Source organism: Antrostomus carolinensis, unplaced genomic scaffold (assembly GCF_000700745.2).
Source record: "Antrostomus carolinensis isolate BGI_N321 unplaced genomic scaffold, ASM70074v2 scaffold19786, whole genome shotgun sequence".
NCBI lineage: Eukaryota > Metazoa > Chordata > Aves > Caprimulgiformes > Caprimulgidae > Antrostomus > Antrostomus carolinensis.
The window spans coordinates 11,579-27,359 of NW_010324225.1; the positions used below are offsets into that span (position 1 = coordinate 11,579).

Genomic DNA, 15,781 nt, shown 5'->3' on the forward strand with positions numbered 1-15,781 from the left:
AGAATTGGCACACAGGCCATGGAGTATCCCTCTCAGACTACAAAGCATCAGATTTCTAAAGGAACCCACAGGAAATAGAGAATACTTCTTTGTTCAAGCATGCATTTCAGAGAAAAAAACCTAATCCCTAAAAAGTCAGTAACAATGAAGCCTGCTGTCCTAATACAAGAGAGAAATGTTGTTAATGCCCTTGGAATTTAGCCATCCATCCACTTCCCTTCATTTCCTTATTACTGTTTTAAGCATAAGCCACTTTCCTCCTCATTTTAGGGAAAAATGAGTCTTGAATTCTGGTTCTCTGAAGACTTGGAGGATTATTATACTGCAAAAGCTCTTTTTAGCTGCAGATAAAAGGCAGCTAAACCCAGCACAGGTTTAAAGAATAGTATTTATTTTAAACTTCTCTTACATAAAAACATGTACACAAACAAGTCCCTACATTTCCATCCTAGTCTTTTTCAGCAAATTCAGGAGCCTTCAAATAAAGCTCAGACAGCCCTTAAATCTTAATCTTCTAGTTTATTTTTTTTACTAGTTCTGAATGAAACACCCTACAATACTTGTACAAAACTTACCTAAACAGCAAACCTGCTTTCTAAGAACTAATCCACTCAGTCTTTTTCAGGAAGACATGAGTTCACTTTATATTCATGCCAACCTTCAAGAAACTGGGCAACTTCTACTAAATGGGTACTGAATCCTAGCTGACAGTTGCAAACCAGCTGTTGGTCATCTAGGACCATGGGCACAGTTAAATTGCATTTATTTGAACATAAATCTGACAGTTCTTGTCAGGGGACCCACTGTGTCAATGTTAGCAATAAACCTGCATTCTCCAAAAAAGAAAAAAAAAAAAAAAAATTATTTGCAGACTAGAAATACTCATCATTGACTCATTTAGTGGCTAAAGAGTAAAATCGATAGAAAGCTTAGACAGTAAATAAAGAAAAATACTTTTTAGTGAAAAATTTTGTTTTGATATGCACAAACAACCTCACAAATCCAGCACCCACCTATTACACCTGCTCCTTCCTTATTTACTTGATTTCTCTCACTGCTTCTACAACTGTACAGAGTGATGGCCTGAAGGAACACTGAGGAGTCTGCTGCATGTCATTACTATTTCTGCAGTACTTCCTCAAGTATTTCCCCATAGGATCTAATACCATTAAAAAAAAAAAAAAAAATGCTAGAAGGGTCTCTTCACAATCACATATTTTTCAAATTATAAGGGAAGAAATTTTTAACAATAAAAATAAGAAAGCGGAACTACAAGAAGAAATCGAGCCGCTGAACCACTAAACAAGAGGCTAGTGCTGATAAAATTAAATGAAAATTAAAATGCTGATCTGCAGATTTTTACATTACTTATTATTGGAAGCATGTACTGATGTTGAGACCAGCTTGTTGAAGCCCATGATAAGCAAAATCTATCTCTTAAGAGGCAGGTCTGGTATGAAAGGTGCTTTCACTTAAATAGCAATGTGGGGGGGATACATGCAATATACAGAGCCCATGAAGACTGAAGGAAGAAAATGGAAGAGAATAAAGCAAGAACTAAAACTTAAAACCTGTTTCTTTCAGACAAGGACATACAAAGACAAAAATCACCCTTCAATCTCAGCATCTTCGATCTGGTTCCCAGAATACCAACATTGAAGCCCATTGAATACCAACATCAATTAGTTATACAGAGATTAAAACCATGCCCAAACCACTGAAGATTATGAGGGGCTCACTTTATAAAGGAGCAGAAGCATCGTGCAATAAATCCTGGGGCAGCAGCAGAAAATGAAAAAATAATGTGAAGAGAGAGGAAAGGGGAGAAAAAAAAAGAAAAAAAGATTAGTTATTGCTCCAGAGACTTAATATTGTCTCAAGACAGTAAGTCACCACCTCTTTTTTCCCCTAAAGCAATGAGCAAGTATAAAACTAGCATTACCACATGCTGGATTCCAAGAACAATTCAAAATAATTCCTTGGCTCCTTTATAAGATATTGAACCCGATCTCATTTGGACAACATCTTCTAAAGAAATCAAAGAAGTGACCAATTTAATAACAGTAACTGATGATGACAGGAGGTTGCAGCAGAAGAATATCGTTTTCACCTTGTGGCAAAATTTCTATTCATTTGAAACATTTAATTGTGCAATATGAACACTAGGAACTGCTCTCCAAATGCAGAAACAAGGAAAAGGGCAAATTCAGCACCAGACCCAAAGTCCAGATTTGCTAAACTGAAGATTTAGTGGAAGACAGAGCAACTAGACATTGTCACTGACCCGTTCCATGCACAGACAGGTTCAGATCACATTTTTCAATGGTGCATTTACACTTCTAGATGAATTTCAATTTAGAAAATAGGCTTCCTCACTTCCTCACCCACCATCCATCCACCAACAAACCCAGTCAGTTGAAAAAAAACCCCAAAAAGGTAAAATATCAATGGCTAAGCAACAGGTGAATGACTACTACTGTTTGTCTGGAAATCATGAAAGCCACAAGTAACTGAATTAGGTTTGAACTTTGGAAATATCTGTTGAAGAAAAAGCCCTAAAATACAACAACATTTAGTTTCTTTTTAACATTTGTCAAAATTCATCACACTTTTTTATAAGCTGAACTTCGATTTTTTCCACTGAAAAACCAAGTATGTGAAACTACTGTCAAACATAAATGTAACATTTGAAAAGAAGCCCCAACAGGTAGAGTACTGTATCTTCTAAATACTCAAAACTTGGAACATATACATTGAAGCATCTGTTCTCAGTCTACATTCATTTACATAGCAGACATCTAGCTCTACAAATTAAAGCCCATTGTCCTTTAAGAATCTTAAAGGAAAAAAAAATAAGAAAAAAACGTAACACACATGAATGTTTCATATTAACTGCTGCTATGCATGAAAAAGAACCCATCTGCATCTTATCCTTCAGCAGTACCACTGTTATCCAACTTACAGAATTTTGAAGGACAAACATGAAAAAATTGTCTTCTTTTCACACATATCACTTGAACAGTGTCCTCCACCAAGAGGATTTTAAGTCAGGGCTTCCGAGTAGTACCAAAAAGGGCAGATTTCATATTTGTGTAAGTGCTGTTATCCACAGGAGTTAAATACTCACCAGAATATACCACATTTAATTATCTTTCTCTTTAGCAAGCATGTGATGACAAAACATGTGATATAGATACAATATCCTCTGAGATGAAAGGTAGAAGACATGGAAAGACCCATTCCATGAATTCAAGTAAGTGCTGCTGGAAAAAAAATGTTGGTACATGGTGCTTTTTTTTTTTTTTTACACGTTCCTCAGGAAGGTAAGTTTCTATGTGTTTCCTCACTGATACAGCATTGAATCAGTATATACTGACTGAAGTTACCTATAGAATGTATAAAATGGTTTGGAAAACACAATTTTCCTTTAGGTTGCAATGTAATGCAGTTTTAATGGAAAACGTTCCTGCCTGTAACCAAAATAATTAGTCCTTGAGAGAGTGTTTGACAAGAGGCATCTGTCTCTCTCCTTTTGCAAGCAAGTCACCACACCTAGGTCATAGCTTTTTGTACTAGAAATTAATTCTCAGCAGACTTTAACACTTAAGTCTTGAAGGTCAAACACTGACCATACCTAGGGCTCCCCAAAAAAAGTGGCCAGGAATGAAAGCTTTTGGCAGCCCTGATCTTTTTCTGGCAGCCCCACTCACACTGGGGCTCTGCACTTTCTCCCTCTCCAAATTCAAACTCTAACCCTAGATACAAAATCACTGTTTTCAAATTAGGATATGCTTATTTATTATAGAAGAAATAAGGCAAATCGTATATTACACTTTGGTCTGTCAGTTAAATATAGAACATTGAGCTTGCAATTTCAGCAATTCGCAATTTCAGCAGTTTGGTCAGTTTGATCCCCACTGATCTTTACTCAGAGGTCCAAATACAGCTTCAAGGAGAGGGACTACATACTAACCTGGTACCCTTGGAAGAAACTGAGTATCTCCTTCACTCCCGTGTTATAGGGCAAGCCCTGCATACGGACTAATGCTCCAGGCTGGGGCAGAAGCGGAGTGTGGGTGGCAGTGGCGGCAGCAGCAGCTACAGCTCCCGGAGGAGCTGCAATATACCCCACCGTGGTAGGGGATACTGGAGGACTGGAAGAGAAAGAAGGGTAAAATTGTTATGAAAACCAATAACTGGGTTTAGTACTTGGAATAGGCAAAGATGAAACTGAAAACTTAAAATTTGAGAATAAGCCCAAAAAACACAGGAAAACAAGCAGCTCTGATGTGGACTGCTTTATGGACTTCCTTCATTTCTCTTCAGCATCTGATAATTTATTTTTAGAGAAGGGACAATTCTAGAGAATTTGTTAGCTATTTTAGAAAAATACCTAACATTTGCAGTTGAAGACAGAGTGGTGTTTGTCATTTCACAGGGGAGGAGAAAAATAGTAGGTGCAGATGTATTAAGATTGTTAATAAAACCACAAAGAAAAAAAGGAGGAGAGGGGAGAATAATAGTATGAAAAGTAGGCAAGGGCCCAAATCTAGTACTTCCGAGCCACAAAACAGCAAGTAAAATAGCATCTCTGCTCAGGGCCCATCTAGCAATTTAGCACATACTCAGGCTAGTAAGTGTCACAAGCCGAGGAACTATCAATGAACAAACTATTTCCTCGTGGACCCAAGTACCAGACTTCAGTGGGTCGTGTTGATACGAAGGGAAAAGGTGGAGATCTGCTTTGCTTACACATGTAAAGCGTTCTTTGCTCTCACTGATATAAGAAATCAAACCTAGTACACACCTATGATGAGTCTTTCAGTATGGAAACAGTATTGGAAGTGCAAGAACAAACTAAGGGATGAGGGCAGAGGCACGTATTGACACAGCTTCTCATTTGGCCAAGAAATAGAACTGCCTTGATGACATTGCCCCAGTGCCAAAAACACTGTTAAATATTAGACCAACATTATCATGAGATTCAAACAGAAAAGCTGAACTTCATTACAAGGCCACAGAGAATCAGTTAAAATGGCTACTACCTCTGCTGATGAACATCAAGTTCCCAGGATTATCTACACCAGAAGTACAGATTTAAGAGCTGTTCACAGGTGACCACACAGTTGCCCACTCCACAGATATGAAATGTCAAAAGAAGCAGCTAAGTCTAGAGGTTACCTGGGATAGTAAGCTGTATAATTCATATAAAGCTGAGCAGCCTGGGCTGGGTAATAGGTAACAGTTGGAGGAGCAGCTGCAGAGGCCTGGGCAGTCCTGGTGGCTGGCAAGAGGGCTTGTGGCTGGTAAAGCGCTGCCTCTGCTGGGATCACAGCTGCTGTTTGGAAAGCAGCATAAGCTGGTGGAGAAAGACCTAAAAACAAACCAGGATACAGCAACAACAAACAATGAGAATGGAGACCTCTGCTTTAGGAAAGGTATTATTCATCCCAATGTGATTAATATTGTCCGGGCATGATTAATGAACACTTGTGCAAAGACTGCCCTCTAGCCTCTCCCCTGGAGATCCCTGCTATGTCACCATGAATGACAACTGAGACATTCAAAACGAGCAATTCCTAGGAGTTCACAACTAGAACTGAGCAGCCTTGTCCATATGTAAATGGAAAGTAGGGAACTTCAAAGAAAGCATAAAGCCATGTGCATAGAGAAAGCAGGCGTGCACACCAACACACCCTCTGTTCTTTCAAACAGAAGCTGTACTCTGTGGGACAAAAGTACCATAATATTAGCTACACGTGGGCATCCACAACTGCCTCCTGCAACTTCAAAACGTATTTTTAGGATATAAATGGAAAAAAAGAATACCCCACTAGATCACTAGTCTGATGCATTTTCATGAAGTACCTGATTTGTACAGGAATATCAAGCTTGGCTTGGTGTGCAGTCAGATTGTTTTTATATATTATATTTGGCAGTTTTCTACTGTTTTGCAAATACACATTGGTATCTGCTTTGTGATCTGGTAGTGAGACTAATTAGAATAGTCCAGTAAAGCTCCATTATAGTTCCACAATAAGGTTCACTGTAATCTTAAATAACATTTAACAAATTAAAATCCATCCAACTTCACCACTCTACAGTCTGTTAGTGTATCATCCCAGTGGGTGTTTTCCTTCAAAAATAAGCCCATAGAGTACCTTCTCAATGCTCTAAGGCAAGATAGCAAGAGCACTCATTGGCAGCTAGAATATAGAATTTTTCTCCCTTTTAAAAATGCTTCTAATTCCAAATAGGTTTCACTACAGGCAAGTCTACCGCAGAGCTGGGAAGAACAGTACACCCATAAAAAGCAAAGTGTGCAACAATTTCACTGGCAAGGCCTTGCTGCCCTCTACTCACCACCGAAAACACAATAAAAATGCCTCTGATCAGTCCCATTATTGCCCAAAGGGAACAATTCCAATCTCAGCATGTACACAGACGGATGATTATTGATCACGGCAAAACCCAAGTCAAAAGGTGAAAGGCCACAAAGCTTCAGCACCTACCACACATCAGCCTTTAGCAGCAGAGAGCAGAAGAATTGGAGACTTACATGGTAACTTACATGGCGGTGGGGATAAGCCACTACGATTTAAAGTGCCACCCATTAAAACAAAGTTCATCTCCTCTCCTGAACACTGGAATACTTCCACGTAACGGTCCTTCATCATTTTTTTGTGACATTTTTGAGCCACCATAAAGGCTTTGTCAGCAGATTTCATTTGGATAAAAGCATCACCTGATGGTCGTCCCTAGGGGAAGGGGGGGAAACAATCATAAGTCAGTCTGTTGCTAAAACACCCAGAGCATAAGAAGTGCAGAAAGCACCAAGATCAAATGTCTCCTGAAAGTCTGTATTGTTCTTCCTCATCTGGCACCAGTGACTAATAACAATTATTTCTAGGAGCAGAAAGGCAAGACTCGTAACCAGCACCCAGTTAACACAACACTACTTCTGTCTTCCGCAGAAAGAAATAGAGAGTAATTTAGCATGGAAACAAAGTTTGGAGGCCTCTAATCCAAACGTTGTTCAAAGCAGGGCTAACTTTCAAGTTACATCAGGCCACTCGTGGCCTTCTCCACTTGGAATCTGAGCATCTTCAGGGGTGGAGATACCACAACATCTCTGGGAATTTGTTTGGGTGCTTAACTAATTTCTCATTGTATTTTTTTTTTTCCACCCAATTGGAATTTTCCTTGATGCAGTTTATTAACACTGCCTCATATTCTTTCACTGTGAAGCTCTAGGAAGAGCCTGCCTTTGCCTTTCCTGTAAATACTTTTTAGGTAAGAGTACAACAGTAGAAAGTTCCAGACATGGACTTTAGTAAAGTCCACAGCTACATTTGAAATTGATTTCCAGTTCTGATTTTCTGCAACCTGACAGACATTACTGTATAAATAAAATATTAAGAACTTTCTGAACAAAAAAGAAAAACAAATATAGTCAATCTCTCTCATTTGTTTTCTTTTATGTCTCAATATTTCTGTGGCTAATAGAGTTTATCTTTAACACGAGACAACAGGGACAAAAGTACCCCTATGATTATGTCATTAAAATACATCCAAAATACGATTTTTAATTATCGACATCCTTTAAAGCCCGAGAACTCTCTAATAGAGTTAGAAAACCTAATTTTTCCACAAATACCACTGAAACAACACAGCCACCATTGAGCAGAAACCTTGAAGCTGACAGAGCAGCTATGCCATCTAACATGAGACATTTGTGTTGTGTATTTCCAGAACTTGACTGAAACACAAGGGACTATTTCAGACAGCCTCAGGGATAGAGCCATCATTAGAAGAACAAGATTCATCCTCCCCAGTCTTCTGAATACATACAGAGAAAGAAAACAAGTGTGTATGTAAAATGGCAAGAGAAATGAGGAAAAGACAAAGAGAACACAGTATTTTCTCAAGTTTATAGAAGACCTAAAGCACAGCCAAGAACAGATCAGCTGCTCTGGCTTCTAACCCTGTTCAAGAACTGGAAAGTTAGTGCTCCCGTGCAAAATCATGTTACCTGTTGATTAAGGACCATGTGAACACCATGGGGCTTGATATCACCTGTGGCATCTCCCATAAATTCCAGGATGTCATCAATGCCAGCAGTGTAAGGAAGGCCTCTGAGCCGGACACAGTCACGTGTGCTACCCGTGGCAATGGTATATGGCGGGGGGATGACAGGGATGATGGGAGTTGGGAGAGTGGGAATAAGAGGTGTTGACATGTATCGATTGAGTACCTGTTGGCAAGAAAGCACATTGATAGATATACACATCATCTGGCTGAGCACAAATCAATTCTCACAATACTATTTTGCACATTTAAATAAATCCACTTCCAACATCAGAGAAAAAAAATACCTTCTTAAATCAAATTATTGCAGGTGGTTTCCTGTTGGGCACTTTAAAGTTTCAAACTCAGAAGAGGAGGGGGGAAGCCTAAGAAATTTAATTTGCTTGACCCTAATAAGAGACATTTCAGATCTCACTATAAAAACAGATTACAATTAATTTTAGAATATCCTAAAAAGGAATGTCTGAAAACCACATTTGTGCTAATAAACCAGTATTGTCACATACAGTTCTTACTTAAATTAGGGTAAATTCAAACCAGTTTTTTTAAAGAACTGAAATCTGAAATAACTAACAAGTAAAAACACTAACTCTAATTCATTCATAAAACTTGATCAGTTAAGTGAGGGTGCTTTAATAAAATTAAAAGGAAAAAAAAAAAAAAAAAAGATAAGAACTATAGCAGACCCTGATCGCAACATTTTATTTTCTCTTGACTCATACCCAATGACAAAAGGAACATGACTTGCTGTTAGTGCCTACTGCTGAAAAACATATTTAGCAACGAGTACCAGAAATAAAGAAAAACATTCCACTGAAAGGGGTATCAAAAAAAGAGATTACAAAGCTTTAGTTTTGTGAGTAATGATTCAGACTAGGGAGTTTGTCTCAACAGAAGCCTTTTTTCAAGAATCTACGTGTAGCATATTTCAGGTTAGGAACCTTCTCCCTCAGTTGGGTATAGAATATTGCAATTACTTGTTATTATTACTAAGAGAGCTGGCTTTACCTCTTGTAATTAATCAAACAAGCCACCTGTAATTCCCTAAAAAAAAAAAAAAATCACCTCTTGCTCAAGCAGCAAAAAAATTACAGTGTCACCCTAGACAGCTGTCACAAGTAAGCTGGAAGTAGTAATGACATACTGGTAGAATTGAAGTTTGATCCAGGTGTCCCTAACAAAAGTGAGAGCAAAGACTCGGTCACTGTGACAGCACTTTTTGTTCCTTGAGGATTTAGTCTCATTCTCTCTGAGGGCAAGGGGGTGGGAAATAAATAAATAAAATCACCTCACCATGCTGCTTCACTCAGTCTTCACAAGACACATACCAGACTCTTGCCTGTTCTAATCTCCATATCACAGCACTAAGGGTAAATGGCAGGTATACAAGTGTGGGTATTTTTCCTCTTGCCCCATCCCTTCTATGGAAAAGACTTCTCACATCACATAGGTTGAAACAGTATCTGTATTAAGTTTTTATAGCCAGTTTGCAAAGACCAGATCAAATCTCATAATGGTTCCCTTTGACATTAGCAGTCCAGAAATATTCTGTGCCAGGCAGAAAAGTGCAATATATGATGCTTTTCACAGGCTCGAGTTGCTGGTGCCAAAATTGTAAAGTTAAGGTGATAATGATAGGAACTGGTGAAGGACAGGGAAAAAAGTGAAATATATTATATTAGAAAACCAAATATTTCACTTCCTTTCACCAAAAATTAGATACATCCTGGTAATTCTTAGTTTCCAACAAAGCAGTTGTAGGAAAAGTTGATTTAATGCATTCAGATTTGGATTTAATGTTAGAAATTCTGTACATGGAGACCAGAATTTAAAGATAATAGTGCAGATTTTCAAGAAGCGTTACTATAATACTATCAATCTAGTATACTTTTGGAATATTTTTCTGATCCAGTCAACCTTTAAGAAGTAAAAGAAAATTATGCAATGATTTTGAATTTACAGTCTGAGGGACATTAAAAAAAAACCAAACAGTGGCAGCAAAAACCCAAAAGCCAATGCTGAGCAATTTTCTGTGCCAATCAGGAAGCACATATTGCCCTTTCTAGAACTTGACATCTTTAATATAATAGACTTCCATGGTTGGCTACAACATATTTGTCTGCAAGTGTTAGAAGAAATGTTTTAACTGTTAAGTTTTGAGTCTCACAGCCAATAGTTACAACCTGTTGGACTTCTGCTGCTGTGCTCCTGAAGAGTTCAATGTAACGTTTTCCAAGTATTTCTTTGTGCTTTTTAAGTGCATTCTGTGCATATTCTTCACAGGAAAATAACACAAATGCATCTCCTGTGGGTCTGCCATCTGGGTACTTGACAAAGAGAAGTCCTTCTTTCCCTCCTGTGACTGGGCACTCTTGCCCCAGGAACCCCAAGACATCCTCCTGAGTAGCAGTGAACGGGAGGCCTCTCATCCGGATGATAACTTGATTCTCCTTAGATAAGAACTGGGCCACCTCATTGGAGGTGCCTGGTAGAAAGACAACAACATAAGGTCATGCTGGTCAGTCAATTCCACCACATGCAGGAGTGTCAAAGCATTAAGGAGCAATACAGGAGGTAAGCAGCTAGCAACACACCCACAGAAGACCTGAGACACTACTAACTCCTGGTCACCTATTTCGAAGTGAACCTCCCTTACCCTGAAAGTGTTTATATTTTAATGGAATTGGAACAAAGATGAGATTAATGTGAAATTACACAAGGTATACAGATGCTTCTACTGCAAAGGCTCATCTTCCTCCCAAGCAGCAAGACCCCTTTGAGAACACCACAGCTCAAATGCTCACAGCTCAAATTCAACCATGTGAAACCAAAACTTGACTGGGTCAAGTATTCTTAGAAGGCAAAATAGGAAAAGCTACAGAAAAAAAAAAAAACAAAACAAAACAGAAGTAGAACACTCCATCCTATGAACTTAAGTGATCACAATGAATCCCAGCATCACTTACCTCCTGCAATTTTTAAGAATTCTTCCCCAGTTGCTTTGTAAACCTTAAAGAGAAAGAAAAACAAAACACAACACATGAAAATTACAACATTCAACTCTGAAACACATGCACCTCTTCCACATGTGAGAGAATTGTATTTTGGTATTTTGAGCAAAACAGAAGTGCAGTTTGTTCTAATTTAAAACTGTAGTTTAAAATACTCAGGTTGCTCTCCAAAGATTCATTTCAAGTCACTATTTTTTACCTCAATGTATCTGCTACCCATGTGATGTTTATGTCTTTCCAGTGCAAGATCTCTTTGTTCAGAATTGACAAACCGAACTAATGCCTCCCCATTTCTTCTTCCTTGAGCATTCAGACAAAGAGCCACACCACCTCTGGAAGGCAGAGCCAACAAAAAAAAAAAAACTTAGTTTGAATCTTTAATACATTTCATAAATAATTGTATAAGAACAGTAGAGAAATCAGTCTTTAAGACAGAGTTTACACATTGAAAAATAAATTGCTAACATCTACAATTTAGTTTCATTTTTAATGTAACACAATTATACACCAGAATCTACTTCAGTGAGATCTTGGATCTCATGCTGTTCACCACTTTCTCAACTTCCACGCAGATGTAAATTTGCAAGCCCTTCCTATCATCTCAGGGATGCAGATCTGGATTTCCTCATACCTCTAAGTAAAAAAATTATTTTCTCATTGTTGAGATTCTGGAATATATATTTAGTGACAAATATGCTAAATTAAGCTCTCTCTTTCTACACACACACACACACACGTATATATATATATATATATGTGTAGAGGTGTACACACATCAGTCATATGAAAATTTCTTCCAAACAGCACTTGGAAGTTTCTGAATCTGGCCTGTTTAGGAGGTAGAGCAGAATACTGAAGAGTTGGCACAAAATTAAAGCTTCTATTATGTCTTGGACTCTGCCTTGGCTAATGCAGCAGTAGTTTCTCCCTTTAGGCAGTAGCAATAAATGAATGTATGTGGGTTTTCAATTGATAAGTCTCTTTTCTTCTTCATACATTTCAAAATTCTTTCTTGCACACCCAAGGCTGGTAAACCTGTTTATTTCTGACCATGGGGTAGGAAGGGGCCTGGGTGGGGAAAGACAGTAGAAGCAAGGACTCTAGTGGGGAGGCATTAAACAAATATTAAAAGAGCTTGCTATTAAAGACAAAAGTAATAAAGCAAGATAAATTCTTATTGCCTTACTTGGCAATGTTGAGTCCTTTGAAAAATCGAGCAATATCTTGGTCTGAAGACTGCCATGGCAAACCTCTGGCACGTATTACTGTCTCACTGTCCACTGTTTCAGATTTACTACTGCACAGAAAGAAGAAAAAAAAAGAAGCCAAAGTAACCTTTAATCTAGGTTTTCTATTATCTTAACAAATGTCATTTTGCAACTAATTTAACTTGTAAATCAGGAGTATATTTGCTGTTGAGACTCTTCTAATTCCATTACTTGTTTCAATAAAGAAAGGAAAGATAACTGGGATAATCCTTTTACATAGACAATGTCTAAAATGCACTACATTGTCACCACATTGTAAAAAAAAAAAAAAAACCAAAAGGTAATCTCAAACTAAAATAATGAGGAACTGGATTAATTTTATTTGAAAGATCTAAAATCCCAACATAGATGGTTACAAGGCAGCTCTAAATATAAATACATAACACTTATGCTTAAGATGTTTATTCTCCAGTTACTGCAATGTATTTTAAAATAAAGAACCATTCTATTTCTTCTCTCCCTAAACCCAATGTGCAGTACAGCATATTAGACCACTGTTCAGAACCATGTAGAGTTCAGCTGCATTTAGGGTGCCCTAGCTATTACCCCTGTTGACTTAGGGAAAGTTCACAAATATTTCTTCACCACTGGGTAAGATAAGTCAGCCTCGCTGCCATGCAAAACAGAAGCTAGAGAACAAAGAGCATTTAACTCGCAGTGACTTTAAAGAGACAGGCTAAAGTACAGCATTCAAGTACCAGCTAAGGTCTCTCTACACTGGACTATGAATACACTGTTACTGTCCTCAGGAACCAACCTACTTTCACAGTGACTGTGGAGAAATATTCACAATCTTTCCTTGCTGTAGACAAGACTCATCTTTGGTTGTAAACAATTGTGACAAGGGCACTTACCAAGGGCCTGTTTCGTACTTGTATTTCACAGTTTCAGGCTCAGTAAATACGTGATCTGCAACAAAACAGGAAGTTTAAATATAACCAGGGTTAGAGATTACTTAAGAATGACAGTACCACTGCCAATTCTTACAGAGAAGAAAGATTTCAGTATTCTGTATAAATAGCTCACTTACTACAACTTTCGGAGAGCATGCTGAAAATGACAGCCACCATGGTTTTCACTTGCCACACGCCAAAGTCCTCCTCTGTTTCATCTGTCCCTAAGCCTAGATCTAAACAGGTGATTATAGAAAACAACAGACTTGCACAATCATTTGTAAACAAGTCATAAGGCTTTCCTGATATTAACACAGAACCAGTAATCAAATTCACTGGTCTTAGTGGGGACACGTGACCATTAGGCATTTGTTAGTCTGCTCATAAACTGGTTAATATTCACTGTAACGGTCAACAGATTGAAAACTTGATAGCTTACATCATTTCAGTGTTAACAGTTAAAAAAAAAAAGCTGAGTAAGTTCCTATCATTTTAAACATAGCCATACTTAACCACATTCAGCTTGGCCACAACAACCCTCCTAAAATTTAGATGTAGGGGTGCTGGGTTATTGTTTTTTGGTTGGTTGGTTTTGTTTTAAACTCAGGAACGATTACTGTCTGCAAACAGGAGAAGCTTGCAGGCCAACTGGTGCTGAAAAGACCCACTGATAGCTAAGCCTTTCCTTTAAGATCAAATATCAATGCAAGTGATGTTTTTCTTCAATGGTTTTACTAAATATGGTTTAGAACTCAGTGTCAGACTCAAATTGAAAAAAAAAGCTAAACAAAACCCAAATTTACACACACAGCCACTTTCCCCAACACACACTTAAACATTCCTTCCACTTTACCTGCTAGTTTTTAAAACCCACTTCTTAGTTTAGATGAATAAAAACTATGACTATCACAGAGATAAAACCTAAGGAAGCATAATTGGTTCTGGTGTAAAAGCTGCAGCAAAAGGATACATTCTGCCATGGTCTTGATAGTCTGATCTTTCACAGCGGCTGAACTAGGGTAGCAAGCGTGAAATTCTTTGCGCAGATCATAAAAGGAATAGAAGCAGTCTGACAGCAGGAAGTTCTACAAGGAAGGCAAAAAGTTTGTTTTGTACACACCATTCCTTTAAATTCCAATTAATATTTTTGGACTGAATGAGGCAGTCTCAAAAAAATCACATAGTTGCATGTCATCAGCTTGTCTATGAGAGACCAGCTTAGTTCCTTTGTAAGACAGTTCAAATTCCACAGCCTTACAGAATTAGATCTCTAGATAAGCAAATCCAAAGAGCTTCTGAGAGGCAGCCCTGTGCAAAACAGTTAGAGAAGACAGTTGGGGAAGAAAAAAAAAATAAAATCTAGGTTTTGCTGTTTTATAAACACTCCCATTCAGGATACCGTATTTTCTCTTTTGTGGCTACACTGAAAAACAATATTGTACCAAAACATAGTAACAATGTTTAAATAAATCTCGTTACAGTGTACAAAATATCTTCCAGCAACTTAAAAACATTTATTCATTACTGTTGTGTAATTATATAACATTATTAAACAAACATTTAAACAGCCCTTCACTCAGACATTAGCTTATTTTTTCAAGGAATAAAACAAATAATTCTGGTCTAATTCATAGAATCACAGACTGGTCTGGGTTGGAAGGGACCTTAAAGATCATCCAGTTCCAACCCCCCTGCCATCAGTAGGGACACCTTCCACTAGACCAGGTTGCTCAAAGCCTCATCCAGCCTTCACTACTTTGTCTCTCTGACCCTTCAACTGTTTTACTATACAAAAGTTTGACTTCAGTCCATCCAAACAGCACCCACTTTTGTGAATAAAGAATTATGAAAACTCACAAGGTAATGCTTCTTAGAATGGTAGGAATAGCAAGAGCTACAGTCTGAGGCTTACTAACATTTAATGTGCAGGGAGAAATAAACTGTCATAAATTAAAAAGTATTGAAGGAGAAAAAAGAAAGAGAAATGCAGTATTAAGAGACTCAACACTTGATCATATCCATTCCTTGATCTAGTACAGACAGTTTTTTCTTCCACAACATTACAGTGTTTGTTTTGTTTTAGTCCATTTGTTTCAAGAAGGAAGTACAAAGAATGAAAAAAAAAAAGTACCATCATATTTGAATGTTAAACATCATTCCCATTTCCTTACTTGCTTCATCCCTACATAAACATGCTCTTTTCATAAAAAGTCACAGTGTTATGTTTTAATATAACACAAATGCCAAATGAGTATTTGTAGAAACTCAGTATGAGCCAATACCCTTATATAGAGAAAAAAAATACAACTGATCAGTCAACTCTTTCCATGTCAGCAGCTCCCATTCCTGTGGGGTTCCTGCAGATCCTGCCAAGCAGGCTAACTCAAGAGCCACCACTCTGCACAAAGGCAAGATCCTTCTCCCTGTGCAAGACAGCCCGTTCTAGGCCCTTGAAGGAACTTGGAGTGGAAACTGCTTCTCCATGTGGGAGTAGCAAATAAGCTGTAGCACTACTTCCTGC

At 38.0% G+C, this 15,781-nt stretch overlaps 1 protein-coding gene across 2 annotated transcripts in view; it reads right to left on the reverse strand.

Annotated features, from left to right (window-relative positions):
• The window catches only part of LOC104527212 (epithelial splicing regulatory protein 2), a 46,185-nt gene that overhangs the window by 9,159 nt on the left and 21,245 nt on the right, over positions 1-15,781 (reverse strand). Inside the window, exons 5-15 of one of the 2 annotated variants that reach the window (XM_010170874.1) lie at positions 14,231-14,345; positions 13,398-13,496; positions 13,222-13,276; positions 12,286-12,396; positions 11,299-11,431; positions 11,055-11,097; positions 10,272-10,573; positions 8,033-8,254; positions 6,572-6,758; positions 5,182-5,374; positions 3,974-4,154 (exon numbers count right to left, since the gene is read on the reverse strand). In XM_010170874.1, the coding sequence (XP_010169176.1) occupies positions 3,974-4,154; positions 5,182-5,374; positions 6,572-6,758; positions 8,033-8,254; positions 10,272-10,573; positions 11,055-11,097; positions 11,299-11,431; positions 12,286-12,396; positions 13,222-13,276; positions 13,398-13,496; positions 14,231-14,345 (1,641 nt within the window). Of the gene's footprint in view, positions 1-3,973; positions 4,155-5,181; positions 5,375-6,559; positions 6,759-8,032; positions 8,255-10,271; positions 10,574-11,054; positions 11,098-11,298; positions 11,432-12,285; positions 12,397-13,221; positions 13,277-13,397; positions 13,497-14,230; positions 14,346-15,781 lie in introns of both variants that reach the window. The other variant, XM_029085674.1, reaches the window with a different exon arrangement.